This window comes from Kogia breviceps, chromosome 6 (assembly GCF_026419965.1).
Source record: "Kogia breviceps isolate mKogBre1 chromosome 6, mKogBre1 haplotype 1, whole genome shotgun sequence".
In the NCBI taxonomy this organism is placed as follows: domain Eukaryota; kingdom Metazoa; phylum Chordata; class Mammalia; order Artiodactyla; family Physeteridae; genus Kogia; species Kogia breviceps.
In genome coordinates, this window is record NC_081315.1 from 44,658,026 (window position 1) to 44,685,660 (window position 27,635).

A 27,635-nucleotide genomic window follows, 5' to 3' on the forward strand; every position below is an offset into this window, starting at 1 on the left:
ATTTTACTAAACGTTTAAAGAAGAATTATACCAATTCTTCACAAACTCTTCCCAAAAAGCAGAAGATAAGAAAACACTTCTGACCCATCCTATGAGCCCACTATTACCCTGATACCAAAATCAAAGACATCACAAGAAAGTTACAATCCAATATCTCTTATGAATATAGTTGCAAAAATCCTCAGCAAAATATTAGCAAATCACATCCAAAAACATATTTAAAAGGATTATACATCACTATATAACAAGTGGGATTTAATCCAGGAATGCTAGCTTGGTTTAACATTCAAAAATCAATAAAATAAAATACACCTATATTGATCATCTCAGTAGATGCAAAAAAGACATTTGACAAAATGCAATACCTCTTCATGATAAAAGCACTCAACAAACTGGAAATAGAAAGCAATTTCCTCAGTGTAATAAGACCATCTATGAAAAACCCACAGCTAACATCTTAATGGTGAAAGACTGAAAGCTTTCCCTCTAAGGTCAGTAATAAGGCAAGGAAGCTCACTCTCACCACTCTATTGCACATTATACTAGAGGTTCTAACCAGGGCAGTTAGACAAGAAAAAGAAATATAGGTCATCTAGCTTAAACAGGAAGAAGTAAAATGCTCTCTATTTGCAGATAACATATCCTGTCTCCACATCTAGGCTCTTCGTCTCACCAGAACTGAAGCTGAATGGGTGACATATCTTCTTTCTTGGAAGGCAGGGGTTGTCAAGTTTCTTTGTAAAGGCCCCATTTTCCTGCCTTTTCTCCTTCTTCTGAATAACCACATCTCTTCTTATTTTCAAGTCCTCCAGATTGGTGTCATCACACAAAGCCCAGGCACCCCCTTCAGTGATTAAAAACCCTACTTGCTCTTCTGCTTGCTGGGCAATAAGGGTCTCCCCACGCCACCAAAGGGATTCTACTGTGCCTCGTATTTGCCTTCTTACTGCTGGCTCCAACTCAGGGTTTGAAAAACACTGTGTTATACAGCCCTTAGTGGTGCAGTGCCTGCCCCCTACTCCCCCAACCCCCCATACGCAAAAACTTTGCAGAGCCTGAGGGGGCTTCATCTGGCTACAGAGCCCACCCTGCCCGGAACTGACTTGATAAGCATCTTTATTGGTTGTCTTCCCCTCCGGCTCACTCCCTACCGCCTCTGCCCCCCCAGTTGTTATGTCCTGACATGGCCTCTCGGGTAAACTACTTGCACTGGAATCTTTGTCTCAGGTTCTGGAGATCCTAAAACTACAGCAGTTATAACAGGGCATGAAACCAACTTAGTGGACCTTGACCAGCGAATTAATAAAATTGAGATAGAACAGGCAACATCAGAGTGCACTCTCTGCATTTCTTTCAGTTTGGGACTGTAGACTGGGTCATGTAAACTCTATCACTGAGGGACAGAGGCAAGAATACTTAGAAAAAGTCTGCTCCAAAGACTTTTCATGGTTTTATAAACAACTGTTGTGTCAACACATGACCTTTAAAAAAAAAAGTGCTACTTTTCTAGAATATGCTAAGGAGACTCCAAAGAATAGGTGCTAGCTTTTCTGGTTAGGAGGGTGCTTGGTTTTTTATTCTCTGAGTTTTGTGACTATTTAATTTTCAGAAAAGTTTACAATGATTATCCCAGAAAGACTGGTGAGTGTGACATCTATACATTGCTGGTGGCATAGTGAACCGCACACTTTGAGTTAGCAATCCTATACATCCTTGGATTTGTGCTAAGAAAAAAGAACTCAGATGTGACGTGTGGAATGACGCACACTGCGGTGTTGTATATTTAATAAACATGGAAACAGAAATCTGGGTAAGAGGGATTTGAAGAGCCTTTTTCTTGGAAAAAAAGCTTTGAAGTTGAGTTTGCAGAGCACTTTTGAGAAAGACTGAGGAGGAATTGTCAGTCGTTTATATCAGAAACCTCACGGCGGCTTCCCTGGTGGCGCAGTGGTTGAGAATCCGCCTGCCGATGCAGGGGACGCGGGTTCATGCCCCGGTCCGGGAGGATCCCACATGCCAGCGGAGTGGCAGGGCCTGTGAGTCATGGCCGCTGAGCCTGCGCGTCCGGAGCCTGTGCTCCGCAACTGGAGAGGCCACAACAGTGAGAGGCCCGCGTACCACAAAAAAAAAAAAAAAAAAAAAAAAAAAAAAAAAAAAAAAAAAAAAAACCTCACGTAATGACTGGTGAAAACTGGGGTGCTTTAGGGGCCTCAGTGGCTCCCCCAGCTGTGCTCAGTCCTCCAGAGAGGTTTGATGGAGGTTCAGCACCACATATTATAAACTGAAGACGTGACCTGTTCTCGCATGGGTTCCAGTACTCACACTTAAAACTTGGCATATGGAAGCAGTTATGAGGTGCTGAGAACAGGAGTGGCTGGCAATGGTTTGTCCTTTTAGCTTGGCACCCAAGATCTCACCGGGCCTGTGGCCAACGGGGACACAAAATCCCCAAGCGGGGTTTGAAAAACTAATTGTTCTTAAAAGAGCTTCCCAAACCGCAGAGCAATCAACACTCAGGTCTCCCAGACTCACAGAGAATATAATGGATTACACATGGGGTCATCTCAAAGCTGTTGTTAATAAGTATGAATACCCGGGCTGCGAGAGTCGAGGGACCAGAGCGGAGGGAACTGTCTTCACTGCGGGAGAGCCCCAAAGGACGGGGTGCAGCCCTCGGAAGCACGGGGCTGACCAGCAGCCGGCGGGGTGCGCTCAGAGCCAAACCCGAAAGCGAAGAGGCGTGAGATGGAGCGTCCCCGGGCCCAGCGGATGCCCCGCCAGCAGGGGCGCGCTAGAGCCCCGCGGTCCCGGGAGGGGCGGTGCGGACGAGGCGGCCAAGCTCTAGCCGCCCGGGGGGTGTGGTTCCCGCGGCCCGGCCGGGCGGGGCGCCGGATTTAAAGCGCGGGCCGGCGGGACGCGGCTCACTCGCCCTCCCGCCGCCGCCAACGCGCTCCACTATGGAGCGGCCGCCGCTGTCCGTCCTGCTCCTCGGCGCAGCCGGGCTGCTGCTCCTGCTCCTGCCCCTCTCCTCTTCCTCCTCTTCGGACGCCTGCGGCCCCTGCGAGCCGGCCGCCTGCCCGCCCCTGCCCCCGCGGGGCTGCCAGCTGGGCGAGACCCGCGACGCGTGCGGCTGCTGCCCGGTGTGCGCCCGCGGCGAGGGCGAGCCGTGCGGGGGCAGCGGCGCCGGCAGGGGGCACTGCGCGCCGGGCATGGAGTGCGTGAAGAGCCGCAAGAGGCGGAAGGGTAAAGGCGGGGCAGCAGCCGGCGGCCCGGAGGCGAGCGGCGTGTGCGTCTGCAAGAGCCGCTACCCGGTGTGCGGCAGCGACGGCATCACCTACCCCACCGGCTGCCAGCTGCGCGCCGCCAGCCTGAAGGCCGAGAGCCGCGGGGAGAAGGCCATCACCCAGGTCAGCAAGGGCACCTGCGAGCAAGGTGGGCATGTGCGCTTTCCCCTCCGACTCCGACCCCGCCCCACAGGGCGAGGAGAACCAGGCGCCCCCTTGCGGGGCAGAGCCGACAGGGCGTCCGCGGCCGGCGCACCTGGCTGGTTCCCGCGGCTCCTCCCTTGGGCATCCGGGCCGACTCGGGGAGGGGGGAGCTGGCAGCGGCGAGAGACCGGGAGGGATGGGCGACGCCTCCCCTTCTCTTTTTTTGGTGGTTTTGATAGTTTGGTGCGTGCGCCAAGAAAGTGGGGACTTGCAGGGCGAGTCTATGTATAGAAAAGATTTCCAGATACCACAGATTCTCCCGTCCCCAAAGCTCACCCAGCTCATGCTAACAGCTGGCAAGTTTATTCGCAAAAGCTGCCCGCACTCTTCTGGGAACCCAAAAATGTCATTTTCTCTCCATTCTTTCTTGGCTTGAGTGTATAGAGATGAAGTCAAGAGATAGGAGAAAGGCGTTTGACGATGAAATACAGTATAAGGACTTTAAGAGAGTTGTTTGTCCCATGTTTGTTTGGCTAGATTGTAAGAATTTTTAAAATTGGATTTCATGGTTTCTTAATATTAAGGGAAATAATTCACTTACTGGAAGTTACAGATTCTCAAACAGTAATCTAACTAGCTAATTATTTGTGGGCGAAAAAATACAAACTCTTTGAAGGATGTTTTTATGATGTCGTTTGTGTTGTGAACCTTATGACCATTTTGTTTTTCTTTTTCCTTTCTTGTGTAATTTGTACCCAGGATGCACTCTTCAGCAGGAATGCCTTTGAGGTTATGTTTGATCGTTTATTTTATTCCAAACAAGTCCAAGCTTGCCATAAATGAAAGGGGAAAATAGAGTCTGGACTTGCAAAAAAGAAAAAAAAGGGGGGGTGCTTTTAATTCTAATGTCTGCTTAGGCAGTAGTTTCAAGGGAAGGTTAGAAATCCAACCTTGGCAGTCTCTCTCCTGGTCCCAGCCAAGGTAGGAAAAAGGGAGAGAAGAGGCAGTTCTCCTGAAATGACAGAAGCAGTTGCTTCTTTAACACAGCTCATACTTTCTCCAAGCTTTCCAAGTGATATTTTTTGTTTGTTTTTTTGGGTTTTTTTTTTTTTTTTAAGTTTTTCCCATAAGTCCACATGGCTAATAGGTCATCTGCCACTGATTTCAGAGTTCATTATTGAAAGCCTTAAATAGTGTAACCAGGGCTTCCCTGGTGGCGCAGTGGTTGAGAGTCCACCTGCCGATGCAGGGGACACGGGTTCGTGCCCCGGTCTGGGAGGATCCCACATGCCGCGGAGCGGCTGGGCCCGTGAGCCATGGCCGCTGAGCCTGTGCGTCCGGAGCCTGTGCCCCGCAACGGGAGGGGCCACAGCAATGAGAGTCCCCCGTACCGGAAAAAAAAGAAAAAAAAAATAGTGTAACCAACTTACTGTTAACTATTTATATTATCGTCACCTTAAACTTAAATCACAATCCAAAATAATCACACACTTTCCCAACAATAATAGCCCTTTGGGTCTAATTTATCAGTCATACCATGAAAAGAGAAATGGGCATAGCTTAAGAATTCATTCCAACTATTGACATTTTTCTTACACATTCCAAGGGGAATTTTTCCCCACAATCTTTACAAATCACTGGAACTTGCCTTATCAGAGCAGAAGAATAGCTTGGTGATTATTTAAGTATTATCGTCAATTCTAGCCTGTAGCTAGTTTTTTTTTGCGGTGCGCGGGCCTCTCACTGTTGTGGCCTCTCCCGCTGCGGAGCACAGGCTCCGGACGCGCAGGCTCAGCGGCCACGGCTCACGGGCCCAGCCGCTCTAAAGCATGTGGGATCTTACCCGACCGGGGCACGAACCCGTGTCCCCTGCATCGGCAGGCGGACTCTCAACCACTGCGCCACCAGGGAAGCCCCCTGTAGCTAGTTTTATCCATCTTCTCTCATGCTATTTACATCTCTAAACCCTCACACAGTGCAATTATAAAATATTGAGACTGATAGTCGTATAGAACTAGTCATATAACCTCATTATCATGAAACCCAGATCCTCAGCATCTCTCCAGACTGCAAACCTCAGGAGGGTACAGACCTAGTTTTTTTGTATGTTTGGGGAAAATGTTAAGAGAAATAGCATCTAAAACTGGAAAACTTGTCACAAGTTAACCTTTCTTCCCAACCTAAATTTAGAGATAAGGGGTTTAGTGCGTGGGACCATTTATAGAAGAATGCCTGGGAGAGCAGAAAAGAATGTGAGATCCACCAGAGTACTTTTCCACAGCAGAGATAAATGGGGCTAAAGCCAGATCTCCTAATATATTTCTCCTGACTCCTGAAAGTGTTTTAACAATTATAGAAGCAAACCCATCAGAGTGCCATTAACTTCTGTGCCCTTTAGTATTGGGGCTTTGCAAAGAATAGGAAATGCATTTTCTAGGTTCTTCCAGCCTAGAAAGGGTTCTTCTTCTACCCTCAGAAGAAGCTTAAGTTATGCTTCCTCAAGTATTGAGAGGGAGGGGGCATCATTCCTTCTGGTGATTGGTCTCATTTAACTTGCATTTATTGAGCATCTGTCAGGTGTCAGCACTGTGCTAAGATGCTGTACAGCTGAGGATGCACAAAACGGGTCTGGTCTCGTTGATTAACAAAGTATCCATGCAAGTTACAAACCTACCTCCCAGAGTGCTTGCCCTGGAGACACTCTGAATCTTTTCCCAGTCCCTTCTTTTCCGAGGTCAACAGTTACCCACCTTCTGTGGTGAGACCTTGGTCTGCTTGTTTTCTGTGCCTCTGTGATAAGAGACAAAGCCATCTTTCTAAAAAAAAAAAAAAATCTATTTAAAAGGTAGTGACGTAATAATCTCAAATCTAAAACTGTTATCATTAATTTAGTGCCATTAGATCTTATTGAGGTCCCTGAAGTCATGCAAAACTGGGAGAGGAGATTTGAAAATTCAGCTTAATAAAAAGTTAATAGAGACACCAAGATGTGTAATAAAATCTCACAATTAGAAGAGAACATGGTGCTCCTTTATTCCGGTTCTTAGTTACTCCTTTTGTTCATGGTCCGTTATATCTGAGCTCCTTGGCAATCCCTTGTTTCCTTTGGGTCCCATCCCCTCTTCTTCCTCAGAATTAATTTTTATTTGTGGAATCAGAATTCTTTTTTTTTTTTTTTTTTTTTTTTGCGGTATGTGGGCCTCTCACTGTCGCGGCCTCTCCCTTTGCGGAGCACAGGCTCCGGACGCGCAGGCTCAGCAGCCATGGCTCACGGGCCCAGCCGCTCCGCGGCATGTGGGATCTTCCCGGACCGGGGCACGAACCCGCGTCCCCTGCATCGGCAGGCGGACTCTCAACCGCTGTGCCACCAGGGAAGCCCCAGAATTCATTCTTAAGGGTCTTCCTTGCTAGTACCTTTAGTAGCAAGTTAAAACTACCTAGCACTTCACAGTAACTCTTATTTTGGCGTCTTCTGTCCAACCCCCTTTGTGGTCCAGCCACCATAATTGTTTGCTCTTTGCTGTTGTTTATAATCACACCCTCACTTTCTATTTCCAATAGAAATGCTTTAAAATATTTTTCTGGCTTCAATTGCCCTTTTGCAGGCAGAAAGTTCCAGAAAGTTGAGTGAGTTGTTGGTTTGTTCTTATCCCTTTACCCAGTTTTAATCACTGAATCTTAGGAAAGAATTGAAAACCTGAAGAAGCTTTAGAAAAGAAAAGAGGCAGCCTTGAAGAAGGTCTTAAAAGGCTTAAGATCTTTTTATAAATTATTTTTTTATTGAAGTATAGTTGATTTACAATGTGTTAATTTCTGCTATACAGCAAAGTGACTCAGTTATACATATATACATTCTTTTTTATATTCTTTTCCATTATGGTTTATCTCAGGATGTTGAATATAGTTCCCTGTGCTATACAGTAGGATCTTGTTGTTTATCCATTCTATACGTAATAGTTTGCATCAACTAACCCCAAACTCCCGGTCCATCCCTCCCCTCCCCCAACCTTGGCAACCACAAGTCTGTTCTCTATGTCTGTGAGTCTGTTTCATAGATAGGTTCATTTGTGTCATATTTTAGATTCCACATATAAGTGGATATCATAGGGTATTTGTCTTTCTGACTTCACTTAGTATGATAATCTCTAGTTGCATCCATGTTGCTGCAAATGGCATTATTTCGTTCTTTTTTATGGCCAAGTAGTATTCCACTGTATATATGTACCACATCTTCTTCATCCATTCATCTGTTGATGGACATTTAGGTTGTTTCCATGTCTTGGCTATTGTGAATGGTGCTGCTATGAACATAGTGGTGCTTGTATCTTTTTGAATTAGATGGATGAATGCCCAGTAGTGGGATTGCTGGGTCATATGGTAGTTCTATTTTTAGTTTTCTGAGGAACCTCTGTACTGTTCTCCATAGTGGCTGTATCAATTTACATTCCCACCAACAGTGCAAGAGGGTTCCCTTTTCTCCACACCCTCTCCAGCATTTTTTATTTATAGACTTTTTAACGATGGCCATTCTGACTGGCGTCAGGTGATACCTCATTGTAGTTTTGATTTGCATTTCTCTAATAATTAGCTATGTTAAGCGTCTTTTCATGTGCCTCTTGGCCATCTGTATGTCTTCTTTGGAGAAATGTCTATTTAGGTCTTCTACCCATTTTTCGACTGAGTTGTTTGTTTTTTTGAGTTGTGTGAGCTGTTTGTATATTTTGGAAATTAAGCCCTTGTTGTTTGCATCATTTGCAAATATTTTCTCCCATTCTGTAGGTTGCCTTAGATTCTTTTAAAGGTCTAGAGAATGGACTTGAGGATACAGGGAGGGGGAAGGGTAAGCTGGGACAAAGTGAGACAGTGGCATGGACATACATACACTACCAAATGTAAAATAGCTAACTAGTGGGAAGCAGCCACATGGCACAGGGAGATCAGCTCGGTGCTTTCTGACCACCTAGAGGAGTGGGAGGGAGGGAGGGAGACGCAAGAGGGAAGAGATATGGGGACATATGTATATGTATAGCTGATTCACTTTGTTGTGGAGCAGAAACTAACACACCGTTGTGAAGCAATTATACTCCAATAAAGATGTTTAAAAAAATAAAATAAAATACAAGAGTTTCAAACAGACACACACACACACACACAAAAAAAAGATTCTTTTAAAGGAATGTAATCGAAAGAACAAGTTAATGTTTCTTCATGGTTTGGGAATTAAATGGAAGGTGCCTGACCTACTGTTCAACAGCTCTTCAGGAGAGGAATTAACAGGCTGGAATTAAATAGCCACAAGGCACATTTTAATTGCACACCAGGAAGAATTTGCAATAAAGGCTGTTGGATACTGTAAGTGCTATGTGGGAGTTGGAGAATTCTGTTTCCACGATTCCCTTTTAGGTTATCTCTCAGCTCCATAAGGGAGGAGGGGAAGTGTCTGGGAGAGGAGGTTATAACTTTTAAGATCTTTTACACTCTAGACCTATCCGACAGAGTGATTGAGCTGAGAAGGCATTTATTTGATGCCCTTAGATAGGATTTCCATCTTTCTCTAGAGCCTGCCCTCAGGGTTTATTACAGACTTGCCTTCTAGAAGAAACTGCCTTATAAGGCTCTCTTTTGGGTAGTTTAGCGACAGAACTCCCTTGGATAGGGTCCAAGGCCAGCCAGCCTTCCCTCATTCTAAATTCCTCCCCACAGTGGATAAGATTATGGTGCTTCCTTTACCTCAAGCTACCCCGCAAATGATCTCACCTCATCTGTGTTTTTAATTGTAAGATAAATCACATCTTGTTTTTAGCAACTTTTTAAAAAGAAACAAACCCTGAATTATTGTCAAAAGAATTTTTAAGCCAGGGAATATATGAGTGTAACCTTTTTTGTAGTTTAGATCCAGGAGTGGCACTGTTAAAAAGCTTTGAGATGGAAGCAGACTTAGGAATATGTAAATGAATGAGTCTAGTTACTTTAGGAAATTTTAAAGATTTCCCAGTGAGTCCTTTACTCTTTATGAGGGGGGTAGGAGAGTGGGAGGGACTGTAGAAATATCTAAGGAAAGCTTTGCCAAGCCTGATTTGTGTGGATTTTTCAGGTTGATCATAAACCATCACCCCACCAGTATCCCACTACCCCCATGAAGTCTCCAAGAGAAAGTGAGGAGGTCAGGAGAAAAAAAAAAAAAAAAACAGGTTGATAATGGAGGGAGGGTTGTTTTATTCTTGACTTAAAATTAATGTGTAAAATGGTTGAATTCTTTTTTATGCCAAGCTGGTTTAATGGCAAATGATCTGGTGCCTTTGAAAATGCTAATCTGTTGAATTGACTTAACCATTCTAGGAGGAAAGCAGCATGAGGTTAATTAGAAGCAGCTGGAGCTAGCAAGAACCCCACCCCCTCAGGGCCTCCACCAAGCAGTGGGTTCCCAGAGAGAGGAGGCATCCATGAAATTGCCTGGGCCCAAAAGCAGGTCCAGGTTGCAAAGTTTGGTGTCTGAAAAGTAAGAAAGGTTCAGACCAGGTAAGACAGACCTAGTAACCCACTGTTGACAAAGCCCCGTTCACATGGTCTGAAGTTACTTACAGTAAGAATGTTGGCAAGGCCAAGGACGAGCCAACATGCTCACAGTAGAGTTTACCACTATGAAAAAGGAACCCCCTCCAAACCTCAGGATAACATGTATAATAAATGAAGGCACAGTGTAGTCTACCTACTTCACAGGATCATTGCAAAGGTCAGATTATAGAATGGATATGAAGTCACTGCGTAAAACTGTGCAGCACCAAATAAATGTAAAGAACCATTATTGACTAGACTGTAAACTCCTTTGGGGCCAGAACTCTACATAGTGCCTTGTAGGGTGTGTTAATGATAACTGATGTTTGTGCAGTAGTTAGGGTTTCTGTGGATGTTTCCTCCAAAACCTCACAACAGCCTTGGAAGATAAGGGGAATTATTTATCCCAGTTTCCAAATAAGGAACAGAAGGTCAGCCATTGCACAGCCAGTAACTAGCAGTTCTGGTACATAAATCTAGGAATTCTGCTACAGCCTCACTGTTCACAGTGTGGCATGTAGACCAGTGGCATTGGCTCTGTGTACATACTGTCTTTCTCTTCTGTAAACCTAAAATTATTTCAAAATTAATAGCTTAGAACAAGTGATTCAGAAAGTCAAACTCTTGGGTGTGAAAAAGCATTAGGAAGAGCTTAATGAATTTATCTTGCTTTTGTTTGCCTTTTGATGAATTGACAAGGGGGATATGTGATACATTCCCATCTAAACTGCTCTAAAAGAGCTCTTTCAATAGCATAAAAGAGAAATTCTATATGATAACAGAGTTGATATCATAGTTTAATTGGCTTTTTGTGGTAATGTGGTACACCTTGTAATAAATGTCATAACATATTCAGCAAAAGATGGTATGTTTTCAATGAATGAGTGTCTCTGAGGCACCTTTGTACAGATCCCTGAGCCCAGTCTAGAGTCAGCCCTTCCAGGGCCAGATTGGAAATCGGAGAGCCAGTGTCTTTGATTGCAACAAAGAGGCTCTTAAAGATCCAATATGCTGGGGGCAGCTGGCCTGGATATTTTCCCAAGCAGGACCTCTGTGGGTATAACATTTGTGTGTGGTGTTTGATCACTGGCCAGACCTTTCTGGTAACTCCAAGCAGGATACAGGAGAAAATCACTAAGATAACTGTCAACACACTCAAGTGTGTGCTTTGACCTGAGGTTTTAGCCCTGAGTGCTGACTGAGGCCTGCTCCCAGCATGGAGCCACCGATATTCCTAGTTGGGATAATAACATTTACTCCACATCTGAGCTGTAGTTCACTGTAGGTCAGTACTCTCTTCAGGGAATTTGCATTTTTAGGGACTGATGCATGTTTTTTGTCAGTCAAGTGACAACTTGCAGAAGAAAAAATCCATGTAGGAGTTTGAGAGCTCAAGATAATCCATTGTGACTTTCTGAGAAAGAGAAAAAAAAAGCACACTTTAATATTCTAACAGGCAGAAATGCAGCTGACTCCAATCACCCTGTTCTTTCATGTTCTTTTTCTTGAAGAAGGGATGTCTCCAGCTTTTGGGGAATCTTGTCTTTTTCTCTGAGTGAGAAAAGCTCAGACATTTCACTTACATTAGGGCAGATTAGGAGGCCAGCGGTCAAGTGGTTGAATTGGGAAAGCTTCAGATCTAACATCTGTTCAGCTCTCTTCTGGCCGGACCTCAAGCAAGGGAGAAAAAGTTATCAAGAAATAGATCTCCTGGAACCTTCAGAAGGTTTTGAAAGAGACCACACAGAAATGAGGCTTTAGGAATTTGTCAGCATAGCCCAAGCCTGAAGGATGCAAAACCTGCTCCTTCTCCGTGGGAGCTTTCAGAACTTTCTGTTCAGGGAACAGAAATCCCAAAGTGAATTTCAATAGCAGCTGCAGCAATTACACCGCAGCCCTGGCTTCCAGGGGCCACCCCTCAGGAAGCCGTAGAGCGCGTGATCCAGAATGAAGTGCTCAGGCGGCAGCGCAGCTCTGAGTTAGGAGGTGAGGCCAGGGATCCGTGCAGCGAGACCGCTTATTAGAGATGCTCAGCCCAGCTGGAGAGGGCAGGCTGGGGCAGAGATGAAGATGCTGCCTGAGTTTTGACAGGTCGGGACTGGGGAGCCAGAGGCCGCTCTCTGCTCAGGTGCGTCTCAGATCAGAGCCGCAGAGCAGAAGACAGAAGCTGATCCAGCTTGGCTCTCTCTACACCACCGAGCCTTTGATTCACTAGAAGATAACTGTCAGGGCCAGGGCAGGCCTGTTCAGGACCCAGTCGTGACGTGGGCAGGTTGTCAGCCCCGCCTCATCTGAAGCCTCTTTCTTTTCACCTGCTCTGCCTGGCCTGTCATTACACGTTGCCCCTTTTTCCTGTCTGAGTGCAAAGAAATGTGGTGATCTTTCTCCACCTCCCACCCCTTTCTTAGCTACAGAGCCTGGCCAGCAGCTTTGTAAACGGTGAGCTCTGCTCAATCTGCTCCCTCAACTCCGTCCCCAGACTCATGAGCCATCCTGGCTTCCCCCACAAGATAGTGAAGACACAGACACTTGGTGTGTCACCCCTATAAGGCAGCCAGCTCGGTCCACATCAGCCAGGAGTTGGCTGTCCCTTCTCTTCTTGATACTCCTTTGGGATGCGGTTTTTCAGATGTCCTAGGAGCCTAATCCATTCCCTGTTATCAGCCCCAGACCCTGTGACTCCTCTCAGGTCCAGTCCAGAGGGTTGGGGAGATGGCCACCTCCCATGGTGACCATGGGCTTAACAGGTCCCCAAGGCTGACCCCAGGCCTGACCCTTGTCTTCAATTCTTGTGACTATGCTGGTCACCAGAAACCAGAACGTGGCTGGTGTGCACGGGGGGGGGGGGGGGGGGGGAATACAGCAGAGGGGTGAGCATGTGAACTTTGGACTCGGATCACCTGAGTCAGATTCCTCTCCGCCACTTAACTGTTCGTGTGACTCTGACCTCCTTGATTCATAGTTTTCTTACTTGCAAATCAAGTATAACAATAATGCCGGCCACTTAGGGTTGTTGGGAGCTTAAGTGAGATACGTGAAAAGCACTGGTACCTGGCATATAGTAAAGTCTCATTAAATGCTGTTTTCATTTCAATTTTTATTGTTATTAGCATCATAAACCCTGGTATGAGTTAGTTTATAAGTGCCTTGACTGTGACGTGTTGATGGTTTGACCAATCCAAACTATCTCCAGGTTAGATCTGAAACCTGTGTTTAGATCTATGCAAACAAAATAGCAGTATAGTGGTCTTATAAACAAATCCCTGGAAACTTCCATCTAGCTCTTGTTCTTGCCCTTCAAGGATTCCAGGACAGGGAGTCCTACTCCATCTGGGAGAGATCCCAGAGTCCAAATGCACACAGTCACATGGGAACCCCCCAGGATACCTGCCAGAGGGTTCACTTTGCTTTTACAGCATGGAATATTTCCATCTTCGAGCACAGGTCACACACAGTATTTTCGAATAACACCTTTTATGGATAGAGGACATTCTGGATTTTCAGGACCCTCAAATTCAGTAATTACTGGTCTTTTTCTTCCCTACATCTATAGGAAATGTTGTGGGGCTTTGCTGTTTGGTTCATTTAAAAAAAAAAAAAAAAAAAGGAGATATTGTCTCCAAAGAGGAATGTAAACCAAAAACACAGAGATTGGCAGAATAGTATGATTAGTATCCATTAAGTACATATTGGGTATTCTTGACTTTTAGAGACTTATTGATGGAAATAATAAAGTCTTTTGTTCGCAATTCATGTGTCTCTTCTTTGGCTTTCATAGGTAGCCTTAGCTTAGCAGGAACTCATTTTAAAAAATCAAATGTTTAACTGTAAACGGGCATATTTAGACTCAGGAAGGTACCCACTTAGGTTGGTTCTTTGCATCCATCTGAAAAGTGGTAGCATCCACTTCCCAGTGTAGGGGGGAAAGCAGAAGAAATGAGGGTGTGGAGAAGAGATTTAAGAAGCTGGGTAACTTTTCAGATTCCCCAGCATCAGTAATTTTGAGTGAAGTGGACAGAACATTGGGACTACTGCCTCTCCATGCACTATATACCCTATCACCTTCTAAAGCAGTAGTTCTTGACCTTGGCTGGACACCAGATCACCTAGGGAGTTTTATAAAATGCTGATGCCTGAGTGCCACTCCAAGATTCTGGTTTAATTGGTTTGCTTGTGATCTGGGCAGCAGGACTTTTACAAGCTCCCCAGATGATTTAATGTCCAGGCGAGGTTCAGAACCATTGTTCTTAAAAGACTTCATGTGACCTAGGGGGTGCATCATTTCCTCGGATAATTATAATGATGATGGGCCAATTTTGGCTCAGTTTATCCAGCTTCTAGTGTTTTACAGCAGGATGACTTTTTAGGCTATCTAGTACACCATAGGAAGTGGAAGCCCTAGAAATCATGATCACTTGATACAACACAAGCAGCGTGGTGGCTTGGCTGCTTCCTGTCTCCTTGACTATTTCAATGCTGTAATCTGAATCAGACAGAATGAAAATATTTCTACACCCATCGCTCTTGTTGGTATTAATACAAGTTTGAGTACCACAGTACTTTAAGAAAAGTATTCACCTTAATCCACACAATCCAACTTTCAATCACGTCACTAGAACATAAGTTCCATGAGCCCAGTGCTTTTTATCCTTTTTGTTCACTGTTGAATTCTCAGTGGCACTAAGTAGACTGCAAGGTTACAGTGTGAGACCAGGAACGAGAAAGGGGGTGTCGCCTTGTTCGACCTCAGCTGGGCCTTACATTTTTTGCCACTCCGTGCATGTCCAAGGATGATTTGACTTGGGGGTTACAAATAAATTTTAGCAAGTAGGTGGATTCGCAAATACGGAACCCACAAATAATGATGATCAACACTGTTAGAAAGGGTCAGATCAGTGACAAGCAATAGGCAACTACCAGGGTTTCTGAAAGCAGAGCACATGTATGGGTTATGCCTCCTTTCCATAGTTCTGGTGCTTGGAGGTGCTTGTTAAGCAGATGCTTAGAAGATTATTCTTGGACTCTTGACACAGCTTAACAAACACATGTGCTATCCCTGTGTTGACTGTCCCCGTGATCAGTCTTTATTTTTGCCCTGCACCCACCTGCAAGCAGGACTCCCATTCCAAAGGCATTTATGAGAAGTGTGGATCTTACTAAGTCTTTTTACGGCGGCAGGAGGGTCCTCCCGTTTCTCTCTCCAGCCTTACCACCAGCTGGTCTCCTGGGTGCCCTTCCTTCCCTCACGCAGAGCCAGGCTTATGGTGCCATCCCTCACCTTGCCTGCAGCCGGCCCTCTCATCCCTCTCCAGGTTTACACTTAGCAGTTAGGCTCTGTCCTGGCTCCTCTGAGTTCACGCATCACTTAACTCGGGAAACAACGGTTACCTGACCCTCACTGTCATTAGAAGTGGAAAATGATGACGATTTCCCTGTCAGTCAAGTGTCTGCTTTTTTTTTTTTTTTTGGTGGTACGCGGGCCCCTCACTGCTGTGGCCTCTCGCGTCGCGGAGCACAGGCTCCGGACGCGGAGGCTCAGCAGCCATGGCTCACGGGCCCAGCCGCTCCGCGGCATGTGGGATCTTCCCAGACCAGGGCACGAACCCGTGTTCCCTGCATCGGCAGGCGGACTTGCAACCACTGCGCCACCAGGGAAGCCCAAGTGCCTGCTTTTTGTAAATGCTGTGCAAGGTGCCATAATAAGGAAATTTGCAGTGGTGAGGAAGATAATGCCCCTTCTCTAAGAAGCTTACAAACCTGTGGTCCATCTGGTGGTTTATAACGTGTGGGAAGGCAGAAGTGGCAGTTAGACTAAAATAAAAGAGCCCTTTGTAAGTCAGGTTAATAAGAATGCATAGGAGCAAAGAATACACACACACATATGTAGTCACTTCAACTCTTTTTCATTGGAAACATTTATTTTCTGTGCAATTTATACTGGAAGGGAAAAGATGAACAAAAGTACATTCATGTTTGTGGCCTATGAATACATCATAATTTAATTATAGACTTATGAGCTTATAAATAATGAAACTATGGATAGGTGTGTAGTATATAAAAATTAGCTATTACTTTGCCCAAAGTGCCATTCTGGAGAGGAGACGAGTGAGTGTTGTTTTTGTTTGTTCAGAATTGAACTAAGGATAGAATATTGATCCAAAAGAATCTTTAAGATTGTGTTTAAATACTTTGGTAACACTAAGAAGAAAAATACTCAGTAAATTCACTTTGCTGTACGTAATTCCCTGGCAATGTGTAAAAGCAAAATTTTAAACAGGGGTAATGACCTACTGAGACCAGGAGGATATATTTTGCAGTTGCTAAACATCCATCAGATGTTTAGCTTTTCAGACAAACCACAGCGGGTTTTAAATTCTAGACTTACATATGCTTGTTCATTTAATTTCAGCTGTGTGTTCTGGGAATGTTAATTCCCCGAATTAATTTCATTTTCAATAAAGATCTTTGTTATTGAAGAAAAATGTTAAATCTGTAGAATTCATTGAAATCAATCATTAATATTTTTATTCTACCCAGTTCATATTATACTTTATTCTAGTGTTTTTCTAGGCATGTATTATACAGCCATTTTTGATAGTGCTATCCATATATTTTTTACATCTTGTTTTTCATTTATAACTATTTTCCATGTGTTTAAAATGTTTTATAAGTATTTACGATGTTGCATAAGCATTTGATAATGCTTATTATAATTTACTCCAGTTTTCCTCTGTCAAAAACAAGCCTTAGGGGCTTCCCTGGTGGCGCAGTGGTTGCAAGTCCGCCTGCCGATGCAGGGGACACAGGTTCGTGCCCTGGTCTGGGAAGATCCCACATGCCGCGGAGCGGCTGGGCCCGTGAGCCGTGGCCGCTGAGCCTGCGCGTCCGGAGCCTGTGCTCCGCACCGGGAGAGGCCACAACAGTGAGAGGCCCGCGTGCCACAAAAAAACAAAACAAACAAACAAAAAGCCTTTAAATTCACATCTTTGGACATATAGATCTTCTTTGTGAACATTTAAACATTTTTTGATACATGTTGATATTGGTAGATTCCAGTTTAAAAATTAGCCTCTCCAAAATAATTTAAACAAAAGGCCAAAAGCAAAGCATTTCAATATGCCATTGGAATTACTTTTTAATTATCTTCAGACTTGGGTTATACTTGTGATTGTCCCTCTCTGATGGCATAGAGACCATTGAGAGTTGTTCCTTCAGCCCAGTTCCCATTTATGAAATTTGTAGTGACTGGCCAAAAAACCAAGGGCCCTGCCAGTCATGTAGTTTGCATCCAAGACTGCCAGGCATCGGGAATTGTTCGGATCAGCTAGAACTCTGCTTACATCATTGAATTGGGGTTTATACAAAGCACGTGCATCCCTGCTAGAAGCTTGAAAATGTCTGTTGCAGTGGCAGAGACCTATATGAGACGTTAACAGTAAAAACTTTGTGAAATTTGGAAGGTTTGTCTTTGGTATTTTTTTCACAGAAGAAAAAAAGCCTTCACAGCTTTATTTGACTACAGCCAAATATACGTACAATTGATTCTTAGCATCTCTTTAAATACGAGTTGTGTGCATGATACCGAGACCATGGTTTGACCCCTGTTTCATCTCAGTTTGTGAGATGCACTGTTACTCTCCACCTTTCAGTGAGAGCCTGTGGCCTGCTCCACTTCATAAAACTGGAAAAGAATCTACTTACAACATTTTACTGCACGTGTCCTTGGAGCTTTCCTTGGGTCCTTAAAGAGACTGGAAAAGCCTTGTTTCTTTTTTCCTTAAGTCCTTTAATCTCCAGCACATTCAGCAACAAAAGTCTTTTGTAAGGCAGTTTTTCCAGCTAAGACAGTAACTAAACAGTGCTGAGAATATATTTATAAAATGGAGACTGTATGTGTTTTCTGGTGGAATTTTTCCCATATTTGGGAGAGAGAAAAGCTAACAAGACCTTAAAGCATCATAGCACAGTACAGTTTATAAGCATTTTCACATACATGCACACATATATCACCTTTTAAATTCCCACCAGAGCCGTGTGGTGTGTTATTCCCACATTATAAATTAGGCAACCATGATGCAGTTTGAGTGCCCAAACAGAGCCCTAATTAAAGGGGGAATCCAGTGAAGCTGGAGCAAGGATTTTGGGTGAGCTGTTGTGTAGATGGGTGCACACACACATACCCGTGTGCCCACATTTAAAGCCACAGGAAGCTAAAATTGCGTTTCAGAGCCAGTTAAACATAAATGCTTCATTCCAGTTCTTGATCTGTGGATTCCAGTTGCCATTCCTAAACTTGTGTCTCCATTAAATTGACTGTATTGTGTTTTGTTTTGTTTTGGGAGGGGCTGCATTGTGTCTTGGTTGCTGCACGCGGTCTTTCTCTACTTGTGGTGAGCGGGGGCTACTCTTGGTTGCGGTGTGTGGGCTTCTCATTGCAGTGGTTTCTCTTGTGGAGCACGGGCTCTAGGTGTGCGGGCTTCAGTAGTTGTGGCTCACGGGCTCTGGAGCACAGGCTCAGTAGTTGTGGCGCACGGGCTTAGTTGCTTCGCGGCATGTGGGATCTTCCCGAACCAGGGCTTGAACCTGTGTCCCCTGCATTGGCAGGCTGATTCTTAACCAGTGCGCCACCAGGGAAGTCCCACCTGTATTGTTAAGTTACTCTGATTATTACTAAAGTATGGAAATGCATATACTTGTGCTTGTTTTGTTAAACCATGATTGTGTTTTTGAAGAAAGATGTCCAGAGAATCCAAAGCTGTTGTTTCAGCAAATAACCTAAATTCAAGGTTTTGGCAGTGGCAGTTGTCTAATATAGCATGAAATAATTATTCCCCAAGTGCTTGTGTTTAACTTGGTTAATTAAGGTAGTCCAACTCCCAAAGCAAGCACACTGCCAGAATCTGTAAGCTTTGCTCAGTGAAATAACCAGCGTGCCATTCAGTGTTCTGAGGGAAGTGCAAAATAAGTTAGAAATGGTAATCAGATAAATTGCTGCTTTCACGTGTTTTCTAAAAGATAAAGCCTATGTCATTGAAGAGCCTAAGGAGAACTTTGTGAAGAACAAATTAAATTTTTAATCAATTTGAATAAGATGAGTCTCAGGGAGATTTTGGGTTTTTTTTCCCTTGTGTCACATGAATTCATGTGCGTGTGCTTCATCTTTGTGGAATGAGAATGTGACCCACTGAGAGGTCCTTAAAACCAACAGAGTGTATCATAAGAACTAGAAGGCCTTGACCTCAGATACTGCCAAAGAAAGCAGGAAATAGTAGGTTTCTCATGAAAGCGTGACATTTATCTCAGACTGAAGAAATTCTTAGAGGTGAAGGAACATTTCTCAGCAATTTTCTGAGTCAGTCGTGTAATTTAGTGTGCATTATATTTTAGTTTGCAAATACTTTTTAGGTTATGTGAGCTTGTACCTGATGTGAAAGTGCCATTCTTATACCAGTTCCTTCAGCATATAAGGGGATGTTTAGATTTGGGGAAGGGGAAAAGAAGAATGATCACCCAAAAGGGCAACAGCTGGTCTATCAGTAAGGAATATATTCAGCTGCAAGTAATAGAAAACCTGGCTACAGTGGCTCCCTTAGAAGGGGGTTAGTTACTTGCAGAACAGAGTCCAGGTGTAGACAGCTATTGGTGTGGGTTTAACAGTTCAACAATAACAGCTTGGAGGACCTACGTTTGTTCTTTGTGCTCTGTCATCCTTTGTGTGTTGGCTTTTAACTTCATGACTAATGGTCCCAAGGAGGCTGCAGTATTTCTGATCTTGAGTCCTAATTCAAGGCAAGTAGAAGGAACAAGGAAAAGGGCAGTGCCTATTGTATGTCCCATTTTATCAGGTGAGCAAAAGTTTCCCCGAACACTCTCAGCAAACGTCTACCTCGTTGGCCAATAATGGGTCACTTGGCTACCTCTAGCTGCAAGAAAGACTGAGAAGGAGGGTGGAGAGAAGGGCAGAGTCTGCCTACCTACAATGTCTGCTATAGCTGGGCAGCAGTTATTAGTTTTACACTTCAGAAACGGTTGCTGGAGGATGACTGGAAGCTCAGTGTTTTGAGAGTCCACAGACCCCCTCAGATTTCACTGAACAGTGATCAGTTACTTTTGAGAAGCAGGTGATAAAATAGATCATGGCTGGGAAAGAAAAAAAAGAGCTTTCTAGAAAAATATGTCATTCCCAAAATTCAGTGGGAAGAGGGAAAAACTATCTAAAAGGTGCCAAAGATCTTCATAGAGACCTTTTTTTTTTTTTTTTTCTTTTTTTTTTTTTTGCGGTACGCGGGCCTCTCACTGTTGTAGCCTCTCGCGTTGCGGAGCACAGGCTCCGGACGCGCAGGCTCAGCAGCCACGGCTCACGGGCCCAGCCACTCCGCGGCCTGTGGGATCTTTCCGGACCGGGGAACGAACCTGCGTCCCCTGCATCGGCAGGCGGACTCTCAACCACTGCACCACCAGGGAAGCCCATATAGTGACCATTTTGAAAGAAACAATATTTCACTCCTTAACAGTTAGTTTCCTTAACAGAAATGACGGCTAACAGATTTGAGAGTTCATGCTTTATTTGCTTTAAATACGTGGAAAGGGATCATTTGAAATTAACTCAAACAAGGAAAGTGGGGTTTTTAATTGTTTGTGGGTAAGAGCTGTAAAAATGCTTAGAAAACAAGCATACTTTGATTTTTCATAAATTGTATAAAGATGAACTTCAGTTCATCCTCAGGTCTAAGTATGGTGAATTTCTAATTGCTGTAATGTTTTTATGCTTATTTAAGTCATACGTATTGCAGAGATTAATGTTTGAGAGCATGAGGTTCAATCAAATTTCCACTCCCCCACTTGCTAAATGCATGATCTTGGGCAAGTTACTTAACTTCTCTGAGCCTCGGTTTTGTCATCTGTAAAGTGGGGACGATATTGCCTACTTTTCATGGTTGGCTTCAAGCGTGGTGCTCAGCACACACAGTAGGGGCTCACAGTCTGGTCATTACCCTCATCATTAGTTGTAGTGCCATTGCTTCTGGAACAGTCCCCAAATGTCATCCTGGTACTTTTACCCTTCTTCTTCCCTCTTTTTCTGTCTTTTTCTGCAAGGATACCTAGAGATGTGGTAATCAAGGATGGAGGCGGCAACTGAATGGTAGGAGTAATTTGGGGGGATTGTATGGAGAAAATGAAGGCTATTCTTGCCCAAACTAGTCCAGAACCTCTTCGTCTTTTTATATTTATAATTTGTACCCTGCCTTCTTCCAAAATGGAATATGAGGTAGTCTATATCATCACACTCTTCAGATATAACAATAGTGTTCTAAAAATACTAATCTTGTATCAAATCACTATGTTGTGTACCTGGAATTAACATAGTGTTGTAGGTCAGTTAGACTGCAGTTAAAAATCATAATAAAATAAAAATTTAAATAAAGGGTATGAACATATGAGATTAGGAATGAAAAGGGTGGGTATAACCTATAAATACAATAAAATTTTATAAAATTATAAAAAAAAATTGAAAACCACTAATCTTAGAAGAGTCAGAGTCCTGATTATACATTAACCAAATGTGTGATTATGAGCACATTACTTAATCTCCCAGTCCTGTCCATTTCCTCACCTGTAAAATGGAGCTACCAAGACCTGTATTAAAGGGTTAAGATTATGGGAAAGAAATGAGGTAATGGATTTGAAGGCTCTTTGTAAAGCCCTGTATGAATGAAAGATTTTATTCCCTTTGATTTCACCCGTTGCTATAGCAACAACTCTCAAATATGCTCAGTTAGTTAACTACCTTCTGTACACCTGTGTCAAATGTTTACTTTTTAACAGGCCACCCCATGTACACCTTCCCTTCAAATCACTACCAGCAAATAGTGCCCAGGAACTGCTTATGTTATAATGTTAGCCTGAACCAAACATAATTAGTAAGGAAATCTGCCCCAACAAATTCATACACAGCAAAAATATAAAGTAGTTTAAAATCAGCATCCATTTGAGTTAGTCTTTTCTTCTCTTGCCCTCCATTTGTTGGGTAATCAAGAGTTGGCAGTGCTCTCCCATCTAGAAGCTTGTGTTGCATATTGACCTGAAAAGGTATTAGTCCAGGTAATGATGGCAACTTTTATGTTAAACATCAATCACTTTAATTAATGAGTACAAGAAAGCATCCTATCACCCTGCCAAAAGGAACAGGAATTAAGAATGACTCCTTCGTCAGTAAACTATGTGCATGTTTTCTATGTGTCAGGTGCTACACTGGCACTGTGGGCATGGAACAGGCTCCAGTCTCCAGGAGTTACAGTTTAATAATGGGACTGTGGCAGCAGCAGAGTTTGTTGATCTCCCTGAATTCAATCCCCTCATAAAAACAGAACCACTGGAAGGATGGTTGCCAGGAGCTGGGGGAAAAGAAGAGTAGGGAGTTTTTGAGTGGCTAAAGAGTTTCAGTTTTGCAAGATGAAAAGAGTTCTGGAGCTCTGTAGCCCAACAATGTGAATATGCTTAACACTACTGAACTATACACTTAAAAATTGCTAGGATGGTAACTTTTATGTTGCATATTTTACTACAATTTTTTAAAAAGTAAAAAAGCCACTAGATACCAAAATCAAAACCCCATGGACAACATTTACCACACAAGTGACAAGCTAGCCCTGTGAATCCCAAAATATAAGTGGCTTTAAACAAGCCCCCTGTGCTGGGAGTCCTGCATGATGTCAGCAGCTCTGTGGAAGGAAGCAGAGGGAAGTAATGAGGTAAAGACAGACCTGATAATAGGAAAATTCCAACATAGCCAACAGGTGTTCACTCACTGGAAAGTGTGGTGCACCCAGTCCATTAGTGGGTGAGTGCAAGCACCCATGGGAGGGTCTATGGAGCTGGAGCATCCTGAGCCCCGTGAATTCTCACAACTGACTAGCTAGGACTCCCTTCCAGGACAGGGTCCTTCACCAAGGAGAAACTTCTAGAAGTAGAATCAAAATTGATCAGGAAAGAGACAACAGAGTTGAAGGAAAGACAAAGGCAGTTGGGGAGGGATTTAGGTCCTTGTGATTGTGAGATAGCTCAACAACAACCGCAGAAAAGGAAGAGGATCCTATCTTCTCATGCATTACACAGTGTTATCAGAGAAAACCTTTCCAAGAAATGCTGCAGTAGATTTATTCGTGAGTCTCATCAGCCAGAATTGGAGCACACACCCATGCCTGAACCAATCACTGCCAAGGGGAATGAGACACCATGATGGGCTGACACCAGTCGTAATTCACCACTTAAGAACTAACCTTTGTCAGTTGCTTCATTTGCAACTATTTTCTCCCATTCTGAGGGTTGTCTTGGTCTTGTTTATGGTATCCTTTGCTGTGCAAAAGCTTTTAAGTTTCATTAGGTCCCATACGTTTATTTTTGTTTTTATTTCCATTTCTCTAGGACGTGGGTCAAAAAGGATCTTGCTGTGATTTATGTCATAGAGTGTTCTGCCTATGTTTTCCTCTAAGAGTTTGATAGTGTCTGGCCTTACATTTAGGTCTTTAACCCATTTTGAGTTTATTTTCGTGTATGGTGTTAGGGAGTGTTCTAATTTCATTCTTTTACATGTAGCTGTCCAGTTTTCCCAGCACCACTTATTGAAGAGGCTGTCTTTTCTCCACTGTATATTCTTGCCTCCTTTATCAAAGATAAGGTGACCATAGGTGTGTGGGTTTATCTCTGGGCTTTCTATCCTGTTCCATTGATCTATATTTCTGTTTTTGTGCCAGTACCATACTGTCTTGATAACTGTAGCTTTGTAGTATAGTCAGAAGTCAGGGAGCCTGATTCCTCCAGCTCCATTTTTCTTTCTCAAGATTGCTTTGGCTATCCAGGGTCTTTATGTTTCCATACAAATTGTGAATTTTTTTGTTCCAGGATTAATCTCCAAAATTTATAAGCAACTCATGCAGCTCAATAACAAAAAAACAACCCAATCCACAAATGGGCAGAAGACCTAAATAGACATTTCTCCAAAGAAGTTATACAGATTGCCAACAAACACATGAAAGAATGCTCAATATCATTAATCATTAGAGAAATGCAAATCAAAACTACAATGAGATATCATCTCACACTGGTCAGAATGGCCATCATCAAAAAATCTAGAAACAATAAATGCTGGAGAGGGTGTGGAGAAAAGGGAACACTCTTGCACTGCTGGTGGGAATGTAAATTGATACCACCACTATGGAGAACAGTATGGCGGTTCCTTAAAAAACTACAAATAGAACTACCATACGACCCAGCAATCCCACTACTGGGCATATACCCTGAGAAAACCATAATTCAAAAAGAGTCATGTACCAAAATGTTCATTGCAGCTGTATTTACAATAGCCAGGACATGGAAGCAACCTAAGTTTCCATCACCAGATGAATGGATAAAGAAGATGTGGCACATATATACAATGGAATATTACTCAGCCATAAAAAGAAATGAAACTGAGTTATTTGTAGTGAGGTGGATGGACCTGGAGTCTGTCGTACAGCGTGAAGTAAGTCAGAAGGAGAAAAACAAATACCGTATGCTAACACATATATATGGAATCTAAGAAAAAAAATGTCACGAAGAGACTAGGGGTAGGACTGGAATAAAACACAGACCTACTAGAGCATGGACTTGAGGATATGGGGAGGGGGAAGGGTAAGCTGTGACAAAGTGAGAGAGTGGTATGGACATATATAAACTACCAAATGTAGGGTGGATAGCTAGTGGGAAGCAGCCACATAGCACAGGGAGATCAGCTAGGTGGTTTGTGACCACCTAGAGAGGTGGGAGGGAGGGAGATGCAAGAGGGAAGAGATATAGGAACATATGTATATGTATAACTGATTCACTTTGTTGTAAAGCAGAAACTCACACACCATTGTAAAGCAACTATACTCCAATAAAGATGTTAAAAAAAAAAAATAACCTTCTTCTGTCTCATGAGAGACTGAAGACCCAAACAAAAGCCTGGTTTGCCATCAAGGAAGAAGGGGCCTGCCTACTGGGTATATAATCAACAGTATTTGCAACAATTTGCTATCTTCTATCTTGCCATCATGCCCAATTATGTTGTGGCCTCTGATCTTCAAATAGTGCAGTCACACTAAGTCTATGGGAATTCTTCTGTTAATTGCAGTTGTTAGATATGTTATCACACATGCAAAATGAGTCTTCAAGGGTGACATACACAGTTGTTTGAGCCTCTTTTCAAAATATCCTTAATTCTCTTGGGTAAGTTAAATACATGCTCTACTACCACAGTATTAATTTAAATAAGTATTATTGACTACCTAATATATCAAAATAATCTTTGAATTATGGCAGGATGTAGAATGGATAAGGTATGATTTCTTTCTTTAAGGTTCCTAGACTATAATATAAAGTATAATCAACCACATTCAAGCCTGTGACATAATTTTATTGTCTAAGCAGAATAAGTCTCAAGAAGCACCTGGGTCTCTTATCAAGTAATTCTCCTAGGGAGCAGCTCAGCACCAATTACATAAAAATTACATAAAAATTTTAAAAATTTTCCAGTGGGGTGGTTTAAAAAAAAAAAAACTGGGGAGAGAAACAGAACAAGGAAATCGCAAAAAGCAAGTTACCATCTTTATTTTTGAATAATTAATTTTAGATATTTTAATAGCACATAAAATGGTTGGTAGGATGTACTTCTATTTTAATGTATAGAACACATAAAATGCAAGTTCTTTTTAGAACTTATTTTAATGTAATGCTTTTTATACAAAGTAGTGGCCAAAGCAGGGTCAAACAGTTTACCCTGCTTCCTACTGCATGCAAAACAAATTCAAGATGGATTAGCACTCCAAATAGGAAAAAAAAAAAAATTTTAACAAAAAATTCAAGGTGGATTAAAGGATTAAATGCAGAAAAGTAAAAGTAATAAAATAGAGCTATTCTGATAACCCAGAAATCATAAAGGAGAAGGTTGACAGCTACATACAAGTTTTAAGCTTGTATTCAGTTAGTCAGGCATTATTTTTATTGGGAGCAAACTATGTGCCAGACACTGTTCTTTTTTTTTTTTAATTTTTTAATTTTTTTTTGGTGGTACGTGGGCCTCTCACTGCTGTGGCCTCTCCCTTTGCGGAGCACAGGCTCCGGACGCGCAGGCTCAGCGGCCATGGCTCATGGGCTCAGCCGCTCCGCGGCATGTGGGATCTTCCCGGACCGGGGCACGAACCCGTGTCCCCTGCATCGGCAGGCAGATTCTCAACCACTGCGCCACCAGGGAAGCCCCCAGACACTGTTCTTGATGCTGAAGATACAGCAGTGTGCTAAAGAGCCGGCATCGCTGCTCTCAAAGAGCTTCAATGCTATATGGCAATCACAAATAAATGTACCACAAATAAATGTATGTCAAACAAACAAACAAACAAAAACTTGAAAGACAGTCATAGCATGGAGAAATTATTCACAAAATATAAAGAGTAAACATCTGTAATAAACAAGAGCTCATATAAATTGATAAATGACCCAAAGGCAAATAAACGGAAATTATAGTGAATTAAAGTGAGAACAAATGCTAATGGCCAATAAACATGAGAAGAGTTGCTCTGAAAAGTTGCTCAACCACACAAGCAGTCCTGAAAATGCAATTAGAACAGCAATGAGATACAGCGTTTCCCCCTTCAACTGGGGCTAATTTTTTAAAACTCCTAACTCCCATTGCTGGGAAATGTGTGAGGAAATGAGCACCCTCATACACTATCCCTAAGTTCAAGAATTCCTAACAAATTTTTGAAAGTGATCTAAGAATGTCTTTTAAAATTACGCATTCTCGGGCTTCCCTGATGGCGCAGTGGTTGAGAGTCCGCCTGCCGATGCAGGGGACACGGGTTCGTGCCCCGGTCCGGGAGGATCCCACATGCCGTGGAGCGGCTGGGCCCGTCAGCCATGGCCGCTGAGCATGTGCGTCTGGAGCCTGTGCTCCGCAACGGGAGAGGCCTGCGTACAGCAAAAAAAAAAAAAAAAAAAGGGGGCCCAAAAAAATAAAATTACGCATTCTCATACCCTTTGACCCAGAAAGCACATTTCTTGGAACCTATCCCACAGAAACAAAAGCACTAAGAATACGTGTAAGAATATTTATTGTATCATAGTTTGCATATAGAAAAAAGTTGAAACATCCTGAATATTATTAAAGAGGTACACCCGTGTTATGGAACATTTTGCTGTTATTGAAAAGAATGAAGTTGATTTATGTGTATTGACCTAATAAATCAATATGTGATATATTGATCACTAATTTGTAGGGTGATAGGTATAAAATTTTTAATTTAAAAAATAAAATGAAAAAATATATGGATGTATAAACTGTTAACAGGTTATTGGTAGGTTAGGATTATCATGAGATTAAAAGTAGACAATTTATTGTCTCTATATACTTGTATATTGTTTTAATTGTTACAATGAGCATGTACTTTTTTTTAATCATCTTGAAAAGCAATTTAACTTATTCAATGATGTTTTGGAGGGTGGAACTGTAATCAAAGGTGGAAGTTGCAGGAAGGCTGATTTTAGTTCACCAAAGGAAGAACCTTATAACAACAACAGTGATTCAGCAGTGGATTTGGGAACCTTGGGTGAGGGTCTCTGGAAGTATTCAGGCAGAGA

The 27,635-nt window shown here is 43.0% G+C and overlaps 1 protein-coding gene across 1 annotated transcript in view; it reads left to right on the forward strand.

Annotated features, from left to right (window-relative positions):
- The first annotated feature begins 2,903 nt into the window (after positions 1 to 2,903).
- Positions 2,904 to 27,635, forward strand: part of IGFBP7 (insulin like growth factor binding protein 7) — a 75,944-nt gene continuing 51,212 nt past the window's right edge. The window contains exon 1 of the mRNA XM_059067162.2: positions 2,904 to 3,432. Within this exon, the coding sequence (XP_058923145.1) occupies positions 2,958 to 3,432 (475 nt within the window). The 5' untranslated portion in view covers positions 2,904 to 2,957. The remainder of the gene's footprint in view (positions 3,433 to 27,635) is intronic.